At 40.7% G+C, this 19,248-nt stretch overlaps 1 protein-coding gene across 1 annotated transcript in view; it reads right to left on the bottom strand.

The window, feature by feature from the left end:
• The window catches only part of RAB10 (RAB10, member RAS oncogene family), a 90,637-nt gene extending 71,795 nt beyond the window's left edge, over window positions 1-18,842 (bottom strand). Inside the window, exon 1 of the mRNA XM_053588178.1 lies at window positions 18,052-18,842. Within this exon, the coding sequence (XP_053444153.1) occupies window positions 18,052-18,178 (127 nt within the window). The 5' untranslated portion in view covers window positions 18,179-18,842. The remainder of the gene's footprint in view (window positions 1-18,051) is intronic.
• Window positions 18,843-19,248: the final 406 nt, after the last annotated feature.

The following is a 19,248-nucleotide window of genomic DNA, read 5'->3' as shown; positions in this document are numbered from 1 at the left end:
CGGCCCCATATGCCGAGGGTGGCGGGTTCAAACCCAGCCCCGGCCAAACTGCAACAACAACAAAAAAATAGCCGGGCGTTGTGGCGCACACCTGTAGTCCCAGCTGCTCGGGAGGCTGAGGGAAGAGAATCGCGTAAGCCCAAGAGTTAGAGGTTGCTATGAGCCGTGTGACACCACGGCACTCTACCCAAGGGCGGTACAGTGAGACTCTGTCTCTACAAAAAAAAAAAGAAAACAGATTTCAGAGAAACAGAACAGAAAGATAGATACCAGAGGCTCATGGGGGAAGAGGGATATAAAAAAGGAAGATGCTGGCCTAGCATGGTGGCTCATGCCTATAATACTAGGGAGATAACACTAACTCTAATAACACTCTGAGAGGCTGAGGCAGGAGGATCACTTGAGCTCAGGAGTTTGAATCCCCTTCTTTACTAAAAATAGAGAAATTAACTGGGTGTCATGGCAGGCACCTATAGTCTCAGCTACATCAGGAGGATCACTTAAACCAGGAGTGTGAGGTTGCTGTGAGCTAGGCTGATGACACAGCACTCTAGGCTGGGACAACAGAGTGAGACTCTGTCTCAAAAAATAAAAACAAAGGGAAGATGTTAATCACAAGGTACTAACTTCTAGTTAGACGGGAGAAATAATTCTTAGAGATTTGCACTACACATAGTGAACAGTTAATAATAATGGACTACATATTTTAAAACTGTTACAAGAGGCTTGGTGCCTGTGGCTCAAGCAGCTAAGGCACCAGACACATACACCAGAACTGGCAGGTTAAAAATCCAGCCTGGGCCTGCCAAACAACAATGACAGCTGCAACCAAAAAACAGCCAGGCGTTAGGGCAGGCGCCTGTAGTCCCAGCTACTTGGGAGGTGGAGGCAGGAGAATCGCTTGAACCTAGGAGTTGGAGGTTGCTGTGAGCTGTGATGCCAGAGCGCTCTACCCAGAGCAACAGCTTGAGGCTCTGTCTCAAAAAAATAAAAATAAAAATAAACAAAATAAAATAAAACTGGTACAAGAATAGATTTTAAGTTCTCACCACAAAAAAAATTGATGCAGTGATGGCTATGTAAATTAGCTCAAACAACTCCTTCTACAATATATACATAAAAACATCACACTGTACCTCACAAATGTACATAGCTATTTTTCAATTAAAAACAAATTTTTAAAAATTAACGTTTAGGCCTTCCAAAGCCTATTAACAAAATTTCTTTTTTACCAATTCTTTCATTCTAGCCACTCATTCCTATCAACCAACAAATAAATTCAACTAACACATGGTCAACTTTATTTGAGAACACAGTACCCTAAGAAAATTCTCATTCAACTGGACAACTGTTTTTTTTGTTTGTTTGTTTTTGAGACAGAATCTCACTATGTTGCCCTCAGTAGCGTGCTGTAGCATCACAGCTCACGGCAACATCAAACTCTTGGCCTCAAGAAATTCTCTTGCCTCAGCCTCCCAAGTAGCTGGGACTATAGGCGCCCACCACTACGCCCCACTGTTTTTTGTTGTTGTTGCAGTTGTCATTGTTGCTTAGCTGGCCCGGGTCAGGTTCGAACCTGCCACCCTCCGTGTATGTGACTGCCACTGTAACCACCATGCTATAGGCACCGAGCCTCAACGGGACAATTTTAAACCCACTAAATTTACTGAAATTCAATAGAACATGAGAAAAAAGGGCAAAACATTCAAAAAATTTATTCATTCAGGCAGCGCCTGTGGCTCAGTGAGTAGGGCGCCGGCCCCATATGCCGAGGGTGGCGGGTTCGGACCCAGCCCCGGCCAAATGGCAACAAAAAAATAGCCGGGCGTTGTGGCGGGCGCCTGTAGTCCCAGCTGCTCGGGAGGCTGAGGCAAGAGAATCGCGTAAGCCCAGGAGTTGGAGGTTGCTGTGAGCTGTGTGATGCCACGGCACTCTACCGAGGGTGGTACAGTGAGACTTTGTCTCTACAAAAAAAAAAAAAAAAAAAAAAGAGGCTTAAGCCTCTAATAAAAAAAAAAAAATTTATTCATTCAGTTGGAATATTTTGATGAAGCTTAAAAGCAATATTCTAAGTGTAAACAGAATTCCAAGAGTAGGGGTGGAACATAAGTCTGATTTGTTGAAAGGGCAAAGTGTGCTTAATTAAAATTATTCCTGGAGTTGGAAATCATAACTAAATAGGAAGATCACAACCTAGGACAAAGGGCAAGAACGTTCATACACATACATATATCGTCTGATTACCAGAGACTTAAGACAGTGCCTGCAGTCGGGCATTGTGGGAGGAGCCTATTGTCCCAGCTACTTGGGAGGCTGAGGCAAGAAAACTGTGTAAGCCTGAGAGTTTGAGGTTGCTATACCGAGGGCGACATAGTGAGATTCTGTCTCAAAAAAAAAAAGTGCCTGCTAAAAATCATTATCTAGTATAAAGTCAAAATAAAATCAGTTCAATAAAGTCTGTGCTTGGGGCTAAAGAAAATAAAGTTTAAGATGCCTAGCATTTGTGGAGGGAAAATTCTATAATTTTTGGCACCTATGCATAAAAACATTTTAATAAGAAAATTCTTCCAGGTGAGGTGGCTCATGTCTGTAATCCTAGCACTCTGGGAGGCGGAGGCAGGCAGATCACTTGAGCTCATGAGTTCAAGACCAGCCTGAGCAAAAGAGAGACCTTGTCTCTACTAAAAATAGAAAAACTGAGGGAGGAGGATCACTTGATGGAGCTGGAACATATTCTTCTTAGTAAAGTATCCCAAGAATGGAAGCAAAAGTATCCAATGTACTCAGCTCTACTATGAAACCAATACATAATCACCCACACTTCCATATGAAAGCTATAACCCAACTACAGCCCAAGATGAAGGGGAAAGAGGAAGGGAGGGGAGGAGTGGGGGGAAGGATAGGTGGAGGGAAGGTAATTGGTAGGACCACACCCATGGTGCATTTTACAAGAGTACATGTCAAATCTACTAAGTGTAGAGTATAAATGTCTTAACACAATAATCAAGAAAGTGTGGTGAAGGCAATGTTAACCAGTTTGTTGTATTTCAAATTTTGTATAAAACCAGCACGTTGCACCCCATAAATGCATTATTGTATGCAGCTATGATTTAATAAAAAAAAGTATGTAAAGAGATAGAACAATCAAAAGTAATACATAAAACTTTATTGCATGCTGGTTAGGGTAAAAAAATAGCAAATGTGAGACACATTCTTTGGACAATGAACAACTGGGGTAAGTTGAATAAGAGCCAGATAGTAGAAGGGGAAAGAGGAGAGGGCGGGGAGGAGTGAGAAGGGGGAAAGATGGGTGGAGGGAGAGTAATTGGTGGAACCACACCTACGGTGCATTTTACAAGGGTACACGTTAAATTTAGTAAGTGTAGAATATAAATGTCTTAACACAATAACTAAGAAAATGTGGTGAAGGCTATGTTAACCAGTTTGATGAAAATATTTCAAATGATATATAAAACCAGCACATTGTACCCCATGATTGCATTAATGTACACAGCTATGATTTAATAAAAATTTTAAAAAGAACCAGATAGTAGATGACATTGTTGAACTGTTAGCTTTATACGATAAGTTAATGGCATTAAAATTGTATAGGAATGGGCGGCGCCTGTGGCTCAGTGAGTAGGGTGCCCGACCCATATACCGAGGGTGGCGGGTTCAAACCCTGCCCTGGCCAAATTGCAACAAAAAATAGCCAAGCATTGTGGTGGGCGCCTGTAGTCTACTTGGGAGGCTGAGGCAAAAGAACGGCTTAAGCCCAAGAGTTTGAGGTTGCTGTGAGCTGTGACGCTATGGCACTCTACCAAGGGCAACAGAGTGAGACTCTGTCTCAAAAAATAAAATAAAATAAAATAAAATAAAATTGTATAGGAAAAGCTCGTTATTCTTAGAGATGCATGCTGAGGTATTTAAGGGTTAAATGTTATGATTTCTGTGACTTATTTTTAAGTGGTTTGACAACAATACAAAATATGCATAAATAAATAATTGCAGAGCAATGAAATGAATATGGCAAAGTGGTAACAATTGTTGGATCTGGGTGGTGAGTGTACGGAATGTCTCTCTGGGAATTAAAATGTCCATAAGAAAAAGTTCAGAGAGATAAAAAAAAAAAAGAAAGAAAAGATGATCGCTTGAGCCCAAGAGTTGGAGGTTGCTGTGAGCTATGACAGCACTGCACTCTACACGGGGCAATAGCTTTGAGTCTCCAAAAAAAAGAAAAAAAATTTTTTTTCAGAAGAGAAACTTAAAAACTAAAGAGGGGATGTCGTGATATTAGTCTAAAAGTTAGTTACACTGAATTTCATCAGGTTGACATTGAGATATTTCATTCCCCTAAGCATACATTAACTTTCTGCCACAAACAGCCCCACAAATTAAATAGTCCACATGTTGCTTAATTTACAGTTACCTGTGTTATATAACATATTACTATTTAATACTTTTATTAGAATATTTTATTGTACAGAGAAACACAAACTGCCAAACCCTGTCTGACTTATGGTCCAAAAAGCCTACTATTCTTTTGAGAGAGGCATATTAAATTAAATGCATGGCTGACCTCCCAGAAGTCCATCGTAAAGGTTAAGTATAAGCCAGTTTCACTAAGATGCTATTTATGGCTCTGACATTCACACATTTGTGCAGACCATTTTTTAGTTCACTGAATATAAGGAAATGGCTTCTTTAAAAGTATCATTCGATATGGAAAAATCCTCTTATCTCTAAAACTGGTTCACTAACATCTCAAAGGATAACCATTCAACAATCCTACCACTTGAGAATTGTACAGTATTAAGTTCACCATATCCAGGTTCAAAATTTATTTGTATTGTATTTACCTTAGGGCTTCACTTTCCACCGATGTATTTGGATATTTTATTTATCTTTGTGAATGAATGTAAGAAATTTTTATTATCTTATAATAAATCAGAAAAACTATTTCACACAAATTAAGCTCTCATTATACTTAAAGCACCAACACTTAGTCATTTTTCATTATGTCTCCAAAATGTATCAAACTTTCTTACCCTTACAGAGACTACTAAAGATAAAAAAATTTTTTTCTCTGGCAGCGCCAGTAGCTCAATGGATAGGGTGTTGGCCACATACACAAGGCTGGTGGGTTCGAACCCAGCCTAGGCTGCTAAAATCAACACTGACAACTGCAACAAAAAACAGCCAGGCGTTGTGGAGGGCACCTACTTAGTCCCAGCTACTTAGGATGCTGAGGCAAGAAAATCACTTAAGCCCAAGAGTTTGAGGTTGCTATGAGCTGTGATGCCACAGCACTCTAGTGAGGGTGAAAAAAGTAAAACTCTGTCTCAAAAAAAAAAAAAAATTTTTTTTCCTTATTGATCATCAATTTGTAAATCTTTAACTATAAATACAATCTTAATCTTCATTTTAGGTCTCCACCCTGTGTATATGGACTGACATATTACCCACATAACAAGTCTGATGCTTCTCAATTGTTTTGAGCTTAATAAAATGTTAAAATTAACAGTCAGTAAGGCACTAAGAAAACACCAATACTGTATATGGCTTTAATTCAGAGGATATGTGAATACATATTCTATTTATTCTAAATCTGGATTGTAGTCAAAGACTAATAAAAAACTAATCTCTAGATAAATGTAAGTTTACTAAGCCAGGTGTTTAAAATTCTTTATCTTAAAAAAGGTTCTGCATCTTTCTGGAGGTACAACAACTATAACTATGAAAAAAACAAAACAAAAATAAGGTGAGTTAAAAGGCATAAAGTGGCTGTGTGTGGTGGTTCACGCCAGTAATCCCAACACCTTGGGAGCCAGAAGCAAAAGGGTCACTTAAGGCCAAAACCAGCTGGAGTTCAAAACCAACTTGGGGATGGGCCCCATGGCTCATGCCTGTAATCCAAGCACTCTGGCAAGCCAAAGCAGGTAGATCCCCTGAGCTCAGGAGTTCAAGAGCAGCTTGAGCCAAGAGCGAGACCTCATCTCTACTAAAAATAGAAAAACTAGCTGGGCATTGTGGCAGCTGCCTGTAAGTCCCACCTACTGGAGAGGCTGAGGCAAGAAGACTGATCAAGCCCAAGAGTTAGAGGTTGGTATAAGTTATGATGCCATGGCACTCTACCCAGGGCAAGAGTGAGACTCTGTCTCAAAAACAAAACCAGCTTAGGCAACATGGTAGAACACTGTCTCTATAAAAAATTTAAAAATTAGCCAGGTGTGGCAGTAGGCACTTGTAATCCCAGCTACTCAGGAGGCTATGGCAGGAGAATCACTGAACCTAGAAGTATGAGGCTTCAGCAAGGATTATGCCACTGCTTCTAGCCTGGTCACCTGAACAAGACCCTGTCACTTTAAAAAAAAAGGGGAGGGCGTGCCTGTGGCTCAGTGGGTAGGGCACCAACCCCATACATGGAAGGTTGCGGGTTTAAACCCAGCCACGGCCAAACTGCAACAAAAATAAAAATAGCCGGGCATTGTGGAAGGCGTCTATAGTCCCAGCTACTCGGGAAGCTGAGGCAAGAGAATCGCTTAAGCCCAGCAGTTGGAGGTTGCTGTGAGTTATGGCACCACAGCACTCTACCAAGGGCAGTAAAGTGAGACTCTGTCTCTTTTAAAAAAAAAGAAAGAAAAGCATAAAATTTATATTCCACAACAGAGAATATCTTAGGAGAGCAGCAAAGGTACTAAAAATTAAAAGTCTAACTCCAGGTGCTGACAAAGTAGTATTTTGGCATACTTTTTCCAGAATCCCCCACTAGATTAAATATAAATGTGTATAATCAAACTAAGCTAAACACCATACCCACCTTCCCAAGTCCCTTCAGCTGCTCAAATTCAAAAAAGGAAGCAGTCATATTTATATCCTCCTCCCCAGACCCCATGCAGGTTATCTGTGGGTCTTTCTCTAGAGAAACTAAATGGCTCCAGAAACAAGACCTACAGACATTAGTGCTTGGATGTTCTCCCAGTGAAAAAAATAGGCTCACTGTTACATCATTCTGCAGCAGAGCCCACCACTGAAAAGCCCAATACATTTTTACAAAGTTTGCATACATTTTAGTGATTCATTCTTTTTTTTAAAGACAGAGTCTCATTTTGTTGCCCTGGTTGAGGGCCGTAGAGTCACAGCTCACAGCAACCTCCAGCTCTTGGGCTTACGCAATTCTCTTGCCTCAGCCTCCCGAGTAGCTGGGACTACAGGCACCCACCACAACACCCAGCTATTTTTTTTGTTGCAGTTTGGCTGGGGCCAGGTTTGAACCCGCCACCCTCAGTATATGGGGCCAGCGCCCTATTCACTGAGCCACAGGCACAGTCCATGATTCATTCTTAATTAAGAATGTACAAACTGAAATCACCAATCAAATGAGGATGGACTCTAAAACAAATTAAAACAAGAGGGGTGGAGGTGAAGACAGAGAACTCGATGGACCAGACAGTAGGAAACAGAAGAAAACATCAAACAAGCTATTCCCCAAAGATACTATGCTCATAAAACAAGAATAGAATTTAAAAAATAAATTTTAAGGAACAATTTAAAAAGCTACTAAAAACTAAAAGTATGATAGTGAAAGAAAAATCTTCAATAGAAAGGTTAAAAGATAAAGTCAAAGAAATCTTCCAGAAAGTAAATTAACAAAGTTATAAAATAGTAAATAAGACAATCCAGAAAGTCTAACATGCAATTAAAAAGTAAACAGAAAAGAAAGGGAAAAAATCATAGGAGAAAAAAATGGAAAAAAACTTCAAGATGTGCAGAACATGATTATGAATTTTGTTACTAGGAACTGAAAAAGTTAAAAACTTCCAGCGACAAACTAGGCTACTATAAATAAATTATAAATCCCAGCAGTCTGGGAGGCCAAGGCTGGAGCATCACTTGAGCTCAGGAATTCCAGACCAGCCTGACCGAGAGACCCTATTTCCACTAAGACAGGAAAAATTAGCCAGGTGTCATTGCAGATGCCAGTAGTCCCAGGTGGCTGAAGCAGGAGGATCACTTGAACCCAGGAGTCTGAGGCTGCTGTGAGCTAGGCTAATGCCACAGCATTCTAACCCAGACAGAGTCAGACTGCCTCCAAAAATAAATAAATTAAAGAAATTCCAGCTTGGCCCTTGTAGCTCAGCAGCTAGGGCACCAGCCACATACACAGGAGCTGGCAGGTTCAAATGCAGCCCTGGCCAAGTACTACAACAAGAATAACAACAACAACAACAACAACAAAAAGGCTTGGCGCCTGTGGCTCAAGCAGCTAAGGCGCCAGCCACATACATCTGAGCTGGCAGGTTCAAATCCAGCCCGGGCCCACCAAACAACAATGATGGCTGCAACCAAAAAATAGCCAGGCGGTGTGGTGGGTGCCTGTGGTCCCAGCTACTTGGGAGGCGGAGGCAGAAGAATCACTTGAGCCCAGGAGTTGGAAGTTGCTGTGAGCTGTAATGCCGTGACATTCCACCCAGGGCGACAGCTTGAGGCTTTTTCTCCAAAAAAAAAAAAAAGAAAAGAAAAGAAAAGAAAAAGAAAATCCAAAAGTATGATTAAATTGGACTGAATCAAAATTTAAAATTTTCAGTCTGTGAAAGCCCACAAGAAAAGGATGAGAAGACAAGCCACAGGCTGGGACGAAATATTTGCAAACCACATAGCCAATAAAGGACTGGAATTTCAAATGTTTAAGGAAATGCAAATTAAAAACCACAATGAGATTATCACTAAACACTTACCAGAATGGCTAAAATACAAAATAGTAACAAAACCAAATGCTGGTGTGGCTGCAGAGAAACTGGATCATTCACACACTTCTAGGGGAAATATAAAATACTACAGCCACTCTGAAAACAGTTTGGTAGTTTCTTATAAAATTAAACACGCATGTGTGACCCAGCAATTGCAGTCTTGGGTATTTATTCCAGAGAAATGAAAATGTATGATCACACAAAAACCTGCATACAAATATTCACAGCTGCTCTATTTTTAATAGCCAAAAATCGAAATCAGCTTAGATGTTCCCCAACAAGTAAATGATTAAACAAAGTGTGGAACATGCTTACCATGAAGGACTACTCAACAATAAAAATAAACTGATTCATGTAACTCGGATGAATCTCCAGGAAATTATGCTGAGTAAAGAAAAAAAGCCAATCCCAAAAGGTTATACCCTATATGATTCCATTTCCACATCTGTGAAATGACAGAATTTTAGAAATGGAAGACAGATTCATAGTTACCAAGGTTTGCAGGGGAGAAAAGGAGGATGTGAGGAAGCATGATTATAGAAAACATAAAGGATCCTTGTCTCTTGGAACTTTTTTGCCTATGGTGGTAGATACTTGAACCAACATGAATGCTAAAACTGTACAGAATTTAATATACACAAACGAATACAAATAAAATTGGATAGGTTTTAATAAGATTGGTATATTATATACCAGATGTCAATAGCCTGATAGTGATATTATACTATAGTTTCTCAAAAACTTTACTATTGAGAGAAACTGGGCAAAGTATACAAGGGATCCCTCTGTATTATCTTTTACAACGGCATTCAAATCTACAATTATCTTAATAAAAATTTCAATTTAAAAAGTCTGCATAAGCATTGCTAATGATATTTAAAGAAACAAATTAACACTGTCCTCTGTTCTGATTTTGATATATTGTACTTTTGGGGTCTCCAGAATAATGGTTTTTCCATTTTCTAATGTTTTACAACCTTGGATGCTCTGTTACTGGATCATATTGGAAACGTAGCATTCCATCACCAGTTGCTGTTTTCCTCAAAAACATATTATTTTTCATCTCTGGAAAGAAGAATAAACATCAAGCAATCACTTATGCTTGCAACCCAATATACATGGCATTGTCTGCAAAGAAAACATTTTTCTCATTTCAGATTTCCCTTCAGATTGAGTTTTCTTCAATATAATTTTATAAATTCTTTTTTTTTTTTTTTTTGAGACAGTCTCACTGTGTCGCCCTCAGTAGAGTGCCATGGCATCACAGCTCACAGCAACCTCAAACTCTTGGGCTCAAGCGATTCTCTTGCCTCAGCCTTCGAAGTAGCTGAGACTACAGGCGCCTGCCACAACACCCGGCTACTTTTTTATTGCAGTTGTCATTGTTGATTAGCTGGCCCAGGGTGGGTTCGAACCTACCAGCCTGGGTATATGTGGCCGGCGCCCTACCCACTGAGGTATGGGCACCGCCCTAAATCCCTTTTCTTACGATCCAAATTTACAAAACTAATACCATTAACCCTCAATTATTCATCTACTTGAAGAAACCAACTCCATAATCTTTATAAGACTTCTATCAATCTTATGGGCTCAGACAATAACTTCAGCATGCTTTGTAATTCCTATAAATAAAAAAAAAAATTTAAAAAGGTAGACATAGTGGCACACATAATTCCAGTGACTTGGGAGGCTGAGGTGTACTTGAGACCAATAATTCAAGTCCAGTCTGGGAACATGGTGGGACCCACTCTCTAAAAATAATAAAAATTAAACTCCTCTTTTATGATTTAACCATCTCCACAAGCAGTTTCTCCATATAGATCTCTTCGGCTAATCACATAATTTACATTTCATGTGAAATAATGGTCTCTCATATGTAAATCAATAGTAAATAAGTCACCACTTCTCTGTTCATCACAGCTGCAACCACTGCACTGCCTGGGCAACCTTCTGTTAAAAGCCGTAACAGACTAACAACATTTCTATCATTCTTTCCCTTTTCCAAAAAAAAAACAAACAACAAAAAAATAAAAATGGTATTTCCTTTATCACATCTTGCCACAATACACCATAATCCCTGAAAAGAAAATAATTATCTCTAACATTATCATCTCTGCTCTATTATGCTCTAAGTTTGCAAAGGACAAGTAACCTGAACAAAATTCTTGATATTTGGTACTGAGACTTGTACTTCCCTACTCTTGCAAAAGAAAAAAAAAACAGTAACTCTACTTTTCAAAGTCAAATTGATAGGCAGGAAAAATGCCCTAGCATTCATTTTTTTTTTTTTTTCTATAGAGACAGAGTCTCACTGTATCGCCCTCGGGTAGAGTGCCGTGGCGTCACACGGCTCACAGCAACCTCTAACTCTTGGGCTTACGCGATTCTCTTGCCTCAGCCTCCTGAGCAGCTGGGACTACAGGCGCCCGCCACAATGCCCGGCTATTTTTTTGTTGCAGTTTGGCCGGGGCTGGGTTTGAACCCGCCACCCTCGGCATATGGCCCTACTCACTGAGCCACAGGCACCGCCCGATTTTTTTTTTTTTTTTCTAAACACAACAATGAAATTCTCAGAATAAGAAAACATGGTCATAAACAGAACTGGCTCTGAATTCTAATCAAAACTCCTTCACTAATTAGCTATGTGATGTTTTAGAAGCTACTTCACATCACTACTGTTTCTACACTATGAAAATTCACCATTAAGGCCTGGAACAGTGGCTCATGCCTGTAATCCTAGCACTCTGGGAGGCCGAGGTGGGTGCATTGCTTGAGCTCACAAGTTTGAGACCAGTCTGAGCAAAAGCAAGACCCTGTCTCTACTAAAAATAGAAAAACTGAGGCAAGAGGATTGCTTGAGCCCCAGTTGGAGGTTTCTATGAGCTTATGATGCCATAGCACTCTACTAAGGGCCACAGCTTGAGACTGTCTCAAAAAAAGAAAATTCACTATTAAGGTTTATTCCTACACTAACATTCTAATATTCCAAAAAGGTCTAACGCGGACACACAAAACAGACAAACTTGCTTTCACTATCTAGATACTGGCGCCTGTAGCTCAAGCGGCTAAGGCGACAGCCACATACACCAGAGTTGGCGGGTTTGAATCCAGCCCAGGCCTGCCAAACAACAATGACAACTACAACCAAAAAATATGCCAGGTGTTGTGGCAGGCGCCTATAGTCCCAGCTACTTGGGAGGCTGAGACAAGAGAATCACTTAAGCCCAGGAGTTGGAGGCTACTGTGAGCTGTGACGCTACAGCACTCTATCCAGGGCGGCACCTTGAGGCTCTGTCTCAAAAAAAATAAAATACAAGTACAGATCAATACTCTGGTTTCTCTTCAGATCATATAAATCTTTAGCCTTTTAAAAGTACAGATCAGTGATTTTACAGCATAAGAAAGTACATAACAAATCTTGACTCACTGACTAATGGTTAACACTTAGAACAGGAAGAGACCATCTGTGATCAAATGCTCTTTTAGAGAGCTGGGTCAGGTGCTTGTCTGGGGGGAGAGGGTGAAATATATGTAACAAAAGTTAGCATTTAAACTAGTTCTTAAAATTGTGGTATAAAACACATTTATATTAAATTTCCTGTCATAACCATTTTAAAGTGTACAGTTCAGAGGTCACATTGTACATTTTCATCTTGCAAAACTGAAATGTTTTATACCCATAACTCCTCATTTCCCTTTCCCTTAGTCCCTGGTAATCACCATTCCACTGTTTCCATGAATTTGACAACTTTAGATACCTCATCTAAGTGGAATCATACAATATTTGTCTATTTGTGTATTTTAACCATTAAGCATAATTCAGTGGCATTAAATAAATTCACAACATATACAACCATCGCCATTATCCATCCCAAACCTTGGGCTCATTAAGCAGTAACTCCCCTTTACCCTGCCTCTGGAACCTTGGTAACCACTAACCCACTCTATCTATTAATTCGTCTATTCCAGGTACCTCACACATCTTTTATCCTTTTGCATCTTGCTTATCTACTTAGTATAACATTTCCAAGGTTCATCCATGATGCAGCATGTATCAGAATTTTATTCCTTTTTAAGGCTGAATAATATTCCATTGTGTATTTACCACACCATGTTTATCCATTCATCCACTGATAGCCATTTAAGTTGTTTCTACCTTTTGGCTACCACGAATAATGCTGCTATGAAAACTGGTACACAAAAATTTGATGAAATCCCTGCTTTACATTCTTTTTGGCCAGGTACAGTGGGTTTGGCCTGAAATTCCAGCTATTGAGGAGTCTGAAGCAGAAGACTGCTTGAGGTCAAAAGAGACCCGCAAAGGACAACATTGCAAGGCCATCTCTAAAAACAATATTTTTAATTAACTGGGCATAGTGGTGTTTGCCTACAGTCCCCAACTGCTCAGGAAGCTGAAAAGAGCAGATCGCCTAAGCCTAGGAGTTTGAGGCTGCAGTGAGCTATGATCATACCACTGCACTCTGGCCTGGGCAACACAGAAAGACTATCTCCAAAAAAAAGATAAAAAGAATTAAAAAAAAAATAAATTCTGTTCGGTATATAACTTTGAAGTGGAAGTACTGGTTCATGTGGTAATTCGATTTTTAGTATTTTGAGCAATCACTATATTGTTTCCTAATGTGACTACACATTCCACAAGCAAAGCACCAGGGTTCCAATTTCTCTAAATCCTCATGAACACTATTTTTGTGGTTTTTTTGATTATAAAACAAAGGATAAAGTAACATTTCATTATAGTTTTGACTTGCATTTCCCTAATTATTAGTGGTGATGTTGAGTATTCTTCCATGTGCTTACTAGCTTTGTCTTTACTTTAGAGAAATGTCTTGATAGTTTTTAATCAATCCTAAAAGTACAAGTTCAAATTAGAGAAATTCCTTAGGTGCGCTGGCATTCTTGCAGCATGAGCTACTTACTGCCAGAATATCACAGCAGACCCTAGACACATTTACGATGACAAACATTTCTGCTTATTTCTCTAAAAAGCAGCTACTCCATATAAATTGGGCATAGTTCAATTTAATCAATTGGTTCTTAAATGCAGGTTAGTGGAAGCATTCTACTCTTCCAAAGCTTAGCAAAAACACTCAAACAACAAAATGGATGAATGAATACCGCTCCAAGAGACAAAGGCCTATACCAACCAAATTTCTTACATGCAGCCTTAGAAACAGTTGACTAAAAATTTAAGTTGCTTTGGGGACAAGCCCATGTAACTACCATATCACATTAATGGGTGATGCTTTCTTGAGCTCATTCTACCAAGGTGGTTGTGGTCTAATTAACCATTGAAATCTACTCATCCAAAAGCAAAAAAACAAACAAAAAATGAAATCAACTCATCCAAAACCAGTAACTCTTAACTACTTTTCAAACAATCTTTGAATTTCCAAGACCAGTCTTGCCCTAAAATTACTCTAATAGCCAAACAGCTAATATTCTCTCGGTAAAATATGCTTCCAACTTGCTTCCCATAATGCTCAGAAAGTGGATAAAAAGGAAAATTTTAAAATAAACTAACCCCAATCCCATACTGAGAAGGATCCTGATCATACTACCTGTCTACCTACCTGCCTTCCTTTATTATTTATCATACACCCATTAAACGCAGGTACTCTCCTATATGCTTAGCACATATCAGCAAAAAAAACAAAAAAAAGACAAGAGATCTCGTATTCTAGTACCCCTGGCTTCACTCTTGAGATTGGTTGAGTGGAACATACCAGTAATTTATTTTTGCAACTGTCTGCAATAAATCTGACCATAAATATCACTCGTTTCTAATATGAATGTGTGAAAATTGAAAATTTATAGAAACATAAATATGGTAGTTTTTGTGAGATTATAAGCACCATATGAGGGCCTGCCTTATTTTAGCAGGCTGGGCCTTCTAAACACCTGTAAGATAACTACTTCTTACAATCCACTCCCCGCCCCCCAAGATGTTTTAACAGTCAAGTGACAACTCACAAATTTCACTATCATTTATACTTAAGTAAATGATCTAGACTAAAAAAAACAAAACACTAGTCACCTGATAAAATTTAAACTATCTTTCCAAATTCAGGTATGTTACAAAAAAAAAAAAAATTTTTTTTTAAACATCCTAAGAGCATACATTGCAAGTATTTCCAGTAAGAAGTTCCATATTCAAGGCAACTTAAACCTGTAACTCCCAGACTTAAACACACAAAGTATTTCTACTAGTAGCCACTACCCACAGTGGCTACTGAGCACTTGAAATATGCCTTATCTAAATTGAGAGGAAATAAGCGGTAAATATAGTTTATACACCAGAGAAAAAGAATGTAAAATATACCAACAATTTTAAAATCTTGATTACACAATAAAATAACATTTCAGCTATAGGCTAAAATATATTATAATTTTCTTTCCCTATTTTAAATGTGCTGCTTTAAAAAATTAAATTATTATTATGTGGCTGAAATTATTTCTTTTGGACAGTACTGGTTTAAAGCAATAGCTCAGTGATTAGGGCGCCAGCCACATGCACCCGGGCTGGCGGGTATGAACCCAACCCGGGCCTGGTAAACAACAATGACAACTACAACCAAAAAAATACCTGGGCATTGTGTGAGTGCCTTTAGTCCCAACTACTTGGGAGGCTGAGGCAAGAGAATCGCTTAAGCCCAAGAGTTTGAGATTGCTGTGAGCTGTGAGGCCACAACACTCTACCAAGGGTGAGACTATCTCACAAAAAAAGAAAAAAAAAAAAAAAAAAAGAACTAATACATAAATGTGTTTGAGCTATACTCAGAATTTTATTCATTTTCTCAGCTTACACTATTCAATATCTTATACATAAAAATATCAGGTGGCCGGGCGTAGTAGCTCATGCCTGTAAACCTAGCACTGTGGGAGGGCAAGGCAGGTGGATTGCTTGAGCTCACAAGTTCGAGACCAGACTGATCAAAAGCGAGATCCCCGTCTCTACTAAAAATAGAAAAACTAAGGCAAGAGGATCACTTAAACCTGAGTTCCAGGTGGCTGTGAGCTATGACACCCCAGCACTCTACCCAGGATGACAGCTTGAGACCGTCTAAAAAAAAAAAAAAGAAAGAAAAAGAAAATGCCAAACATTTTTATATTAAAGTATGAAAATATCAAAATCTTACATCACCAACAAATATTTGGGTGACTACTGTAAAGTAACAGTTTTGCCACACTTCAGCAACAAAAGAGTTACATATTCTCTACATAGCTAACATGTGCTGTGCTCCTACAAAGTGCCTTGGCATCCTGCTAAATACATTATTGTCATTGATCTAAGTGTGGTAGACACTATCATTAACACTATTTTAAAAAGAATCTGATGCAGAGAGATATTAAGTAACTTGCCAAAGTTGCACAGCTTAGTAACCTGTGGAACCAGGATTCCTACCCAGTAGGCTTCATCCAAACCACCACACATTTTCCAAGTAAAAGGACTAGAAAAAAAGATTGTGCCATTATCTCACGCAGGGGTATCTAATCTTTTTCTTTTTTCATTGAAAGAATAGGAGTTGCGTTAGGCCAATTATTAAATACACAGACACTAACAAAAGCTGATTGGCAAAAAAAGGTCTGTGCATACTTTTTAAGATACCTGACACCACAGATCAGCAAAGGGCGGCAGATTGGACACTCCTATCTTACAAGTTCGGATTTTAGTTGTGAACATGTATCCTTTGCAAAAAGATTCCAAAAAGGCCCTATCTGGCCCCTCTGCCCCAATTCCTATTTGTCCTTCAGACTTCATTTTAGATATCATCTCAATACAAGCCTACTCAGACTTGACACAATTTAGAAGTCACCCCTCCATACTACATAATTATCCCCAGTAGAATGCTCCTCAAGGAGTCTACTGTGTTCACCACTTATCTTCAGTGCCTAACATTAGATGCTCAATAAATATTTGCTGACTGATCTAACCACCTGACCCACCCAGCTACAGGTAAAAGTGGAATATAAAAAGCAAACTTAGTACTAGCCCACAAGGCAGACAAGTTGTAAATTTCAAGAAATTTATGCCTCACCAAGAGAACAATACCATGCGGGAAATGAAGATTCTCCCACCAAAGGTAAATGAAATTAAAATCTATTTAGTCACTTGTGCAACTTCGGTATACTTTATTTTATAAAAATGAAGTAGCTAGTATTTCTCAGAAAAAATCCAAACCAATGATTTCAATAATGCTATAAATTGTTCGAAATCAGTTAAATTTTGACAATTCCCAGAGTTAATTACATTATAAACAGGTTTCATTGCACTGCCCCAATGGTGAATGCCAACTTCAAGTGACAAAGGCACTTGTGTGTCCTTATAAGAAATTTACTGGGAAGGAATAGGTTTCCTATACAATTAATTTAGCACAATTAGTGTCAGAGCGATTAAATTTTCTAACCAGAGTCAAAAGGGACTTTCCTAGAGCCTTCCTTTTTTTTTTTCCTAATGAGGCAACTCAATTAAAACGGTCAGTCTTTAGATTTTTCTTCCACACTAAGTAATTCTGAAACGTGGTGAAAGTACAGTAAAAGTCTTTATGGATGTGACTGGCAAAATATTTCCCTATAAATTCTAGAGTCAAATAGAAGGGAAAACTTGACTTCTTACTGTCCGGTTTGAGGGCAGAAACTGATCAACTCCCTCAGATTACTGCTTCTATAGATTACTGCTCATAGTCTCCAAAAGGACTGTGAGCAAATATGCCATAGAGTCCCACCCCAAACGCTAAGAGCCTCCGATTGTTTGACACATCAATGGATTAGTCAACGCTGGCACCTCACTTTTCCCCTCTAATTTGCTGTAATTATTCTTCACACAAACCCTCAAGTTTACTCTAAGTTATGACCATATGGAATCTTCTTTTTGCCTCAAAAGTATAAATTCAGACATTTCCCAAATAGGTAGTACTGCTTCAATGGCAATCACTGAAATACGCCGCTTGAAATATCACACATCTAGCAACTCCACACAAATGTGGAAAAACCCAGTCCACTCGCTTAAAGAATTAGAATTCTGGAACGTGGTTAAATGCTGCATATTTTGTAACAGCAGGAACTGAGAAGAGTGGGAGACTTGAAAGCAAAAGACCGGATGGAAAGCATGGGAAGACCCCGCCCCAGTAAGCTCGATGCCGATTCAAACAGAAACTTAGGTCTGTCGTTTGGAATCGGGATCACTGAAACAAAGGCATATATTATGGGAAGCAAGATGTCTGGAGCAAAAGAAACGGTTTGCAGCTACAAAGATCATTCACCATCTTCCCACAGGTCTTACCTATGGTGGAAATGAAGGTGGTATTGAAAGCATCATCCGAAAAACGAAAAAGGACGCAGGTCTTCCCCACTCCCGAGTCTCCGATCAGGAGCAGCTTGAAAAGCAGGTCGTACGTCTTCTTCGCCATTGGGAGGAGCGGCTCAGGCTCTCGCCGCCGGCGGCCCCAAGGGATCGGTCCCTCTCACTACCGCCAACTCCTCTCCCGGGTGTTCTCAGGCCGGAGGACCAGGGAAGCGTGGGGGGAAAAGGAATACTCAAGAAGGCGCAGGGAACCTACGAACAGCCTCGTCGAGGAAGCCCCGACGGGAGCGGCGTCCGGTGCCTCCAAGGGCGGCGACCGCGGCTCCGCAGCCTCTCCCAGCCGCTCCGCCCGGTTCCGGGGAGTCGGTCGGGACAAAATGGCCTCCCCTCCCCCTTCAGGGCTGCTCGGCCGGGACGCTCCCACGGGCGAGCAAGCGAGCTCTGCCGTCAAGGGAGCGCGACGGGCGTAAGAGCAGAATCTCTCCGGAACAGAAACTCCGGCGCTAGCACACGGCTAGGGCAATGAAGAAGGACCCCGGAGCCAACGAGCTCAGCTACATAGCCCCAGGAAGCCGAGCCGCCCCAGCCTTAGCCACCTTTTCCCCGTGCCCTCTCACGCCGGCGTGCGCGCTGCCTGAGACGCACGCAAGGACGTATGCCCGCCCTTCCCTCCCGCCCTCACCCTGCGGTCCGCCTCTGCGCACGCGCGCAAGAGGGCGTGGGGCACGCAGGGGTGAAGAGTGGAGCGCTCGGGTCTCCAAGCCTCTGTCTGAGGCCCTACCGAGAGGCAAGAGGGGCGGGGCGAGAGAGGGCGAGGCCGCGGGCGCGCTCCCTGTGGCCGCCTGATAGGGCTCACAGCGCTACGAGCACGCCCCGCAGGAGGGGCGCCCCAGTGACTGCGCAGGCGCAGCACGGTGGAGTGGCTGGGGACATCGCCGCCCCACTTTGGTTTGTTTCCTAGGGTCGCCTTGCGGACTGGGCTGGGGGTTTCTCTGCGCAGCGTTTGTCCGGTGTGTGGAGCTGAAGATCTGGGCGCAGCTACGGGCGGGGGTGGGCATGTGTTCCGTACAGGTGTAGCTCGTAAACTAGAGAAAAAGCAGCGCCCTGGGTCCCTTAGTAGCCACTTTTCTAAAATGAGACGCTTCCTGGAGCGCCCTCGCACTTGGGCTAGCCGTG

This window comes from Nycticebus coucang, chromosome 4 (genome assembly GCF_027406575.1).
Source record: "Nycticebus coucang isolate mNycCou1 chromosome 4, mNycCou1.pri, whole genome shotgun sequence".
NCBI classification, from domain to species: Eukaryota; Metazoa; Chordata; class Mammalia; order Primates; family Lorisidae; genus Nycticebus; species Nycticebus coucang.
Note: the sequence above shows the minus strand (reverse complement) of the source record. Positions and strands in the feature narration are given on the sequence as shown.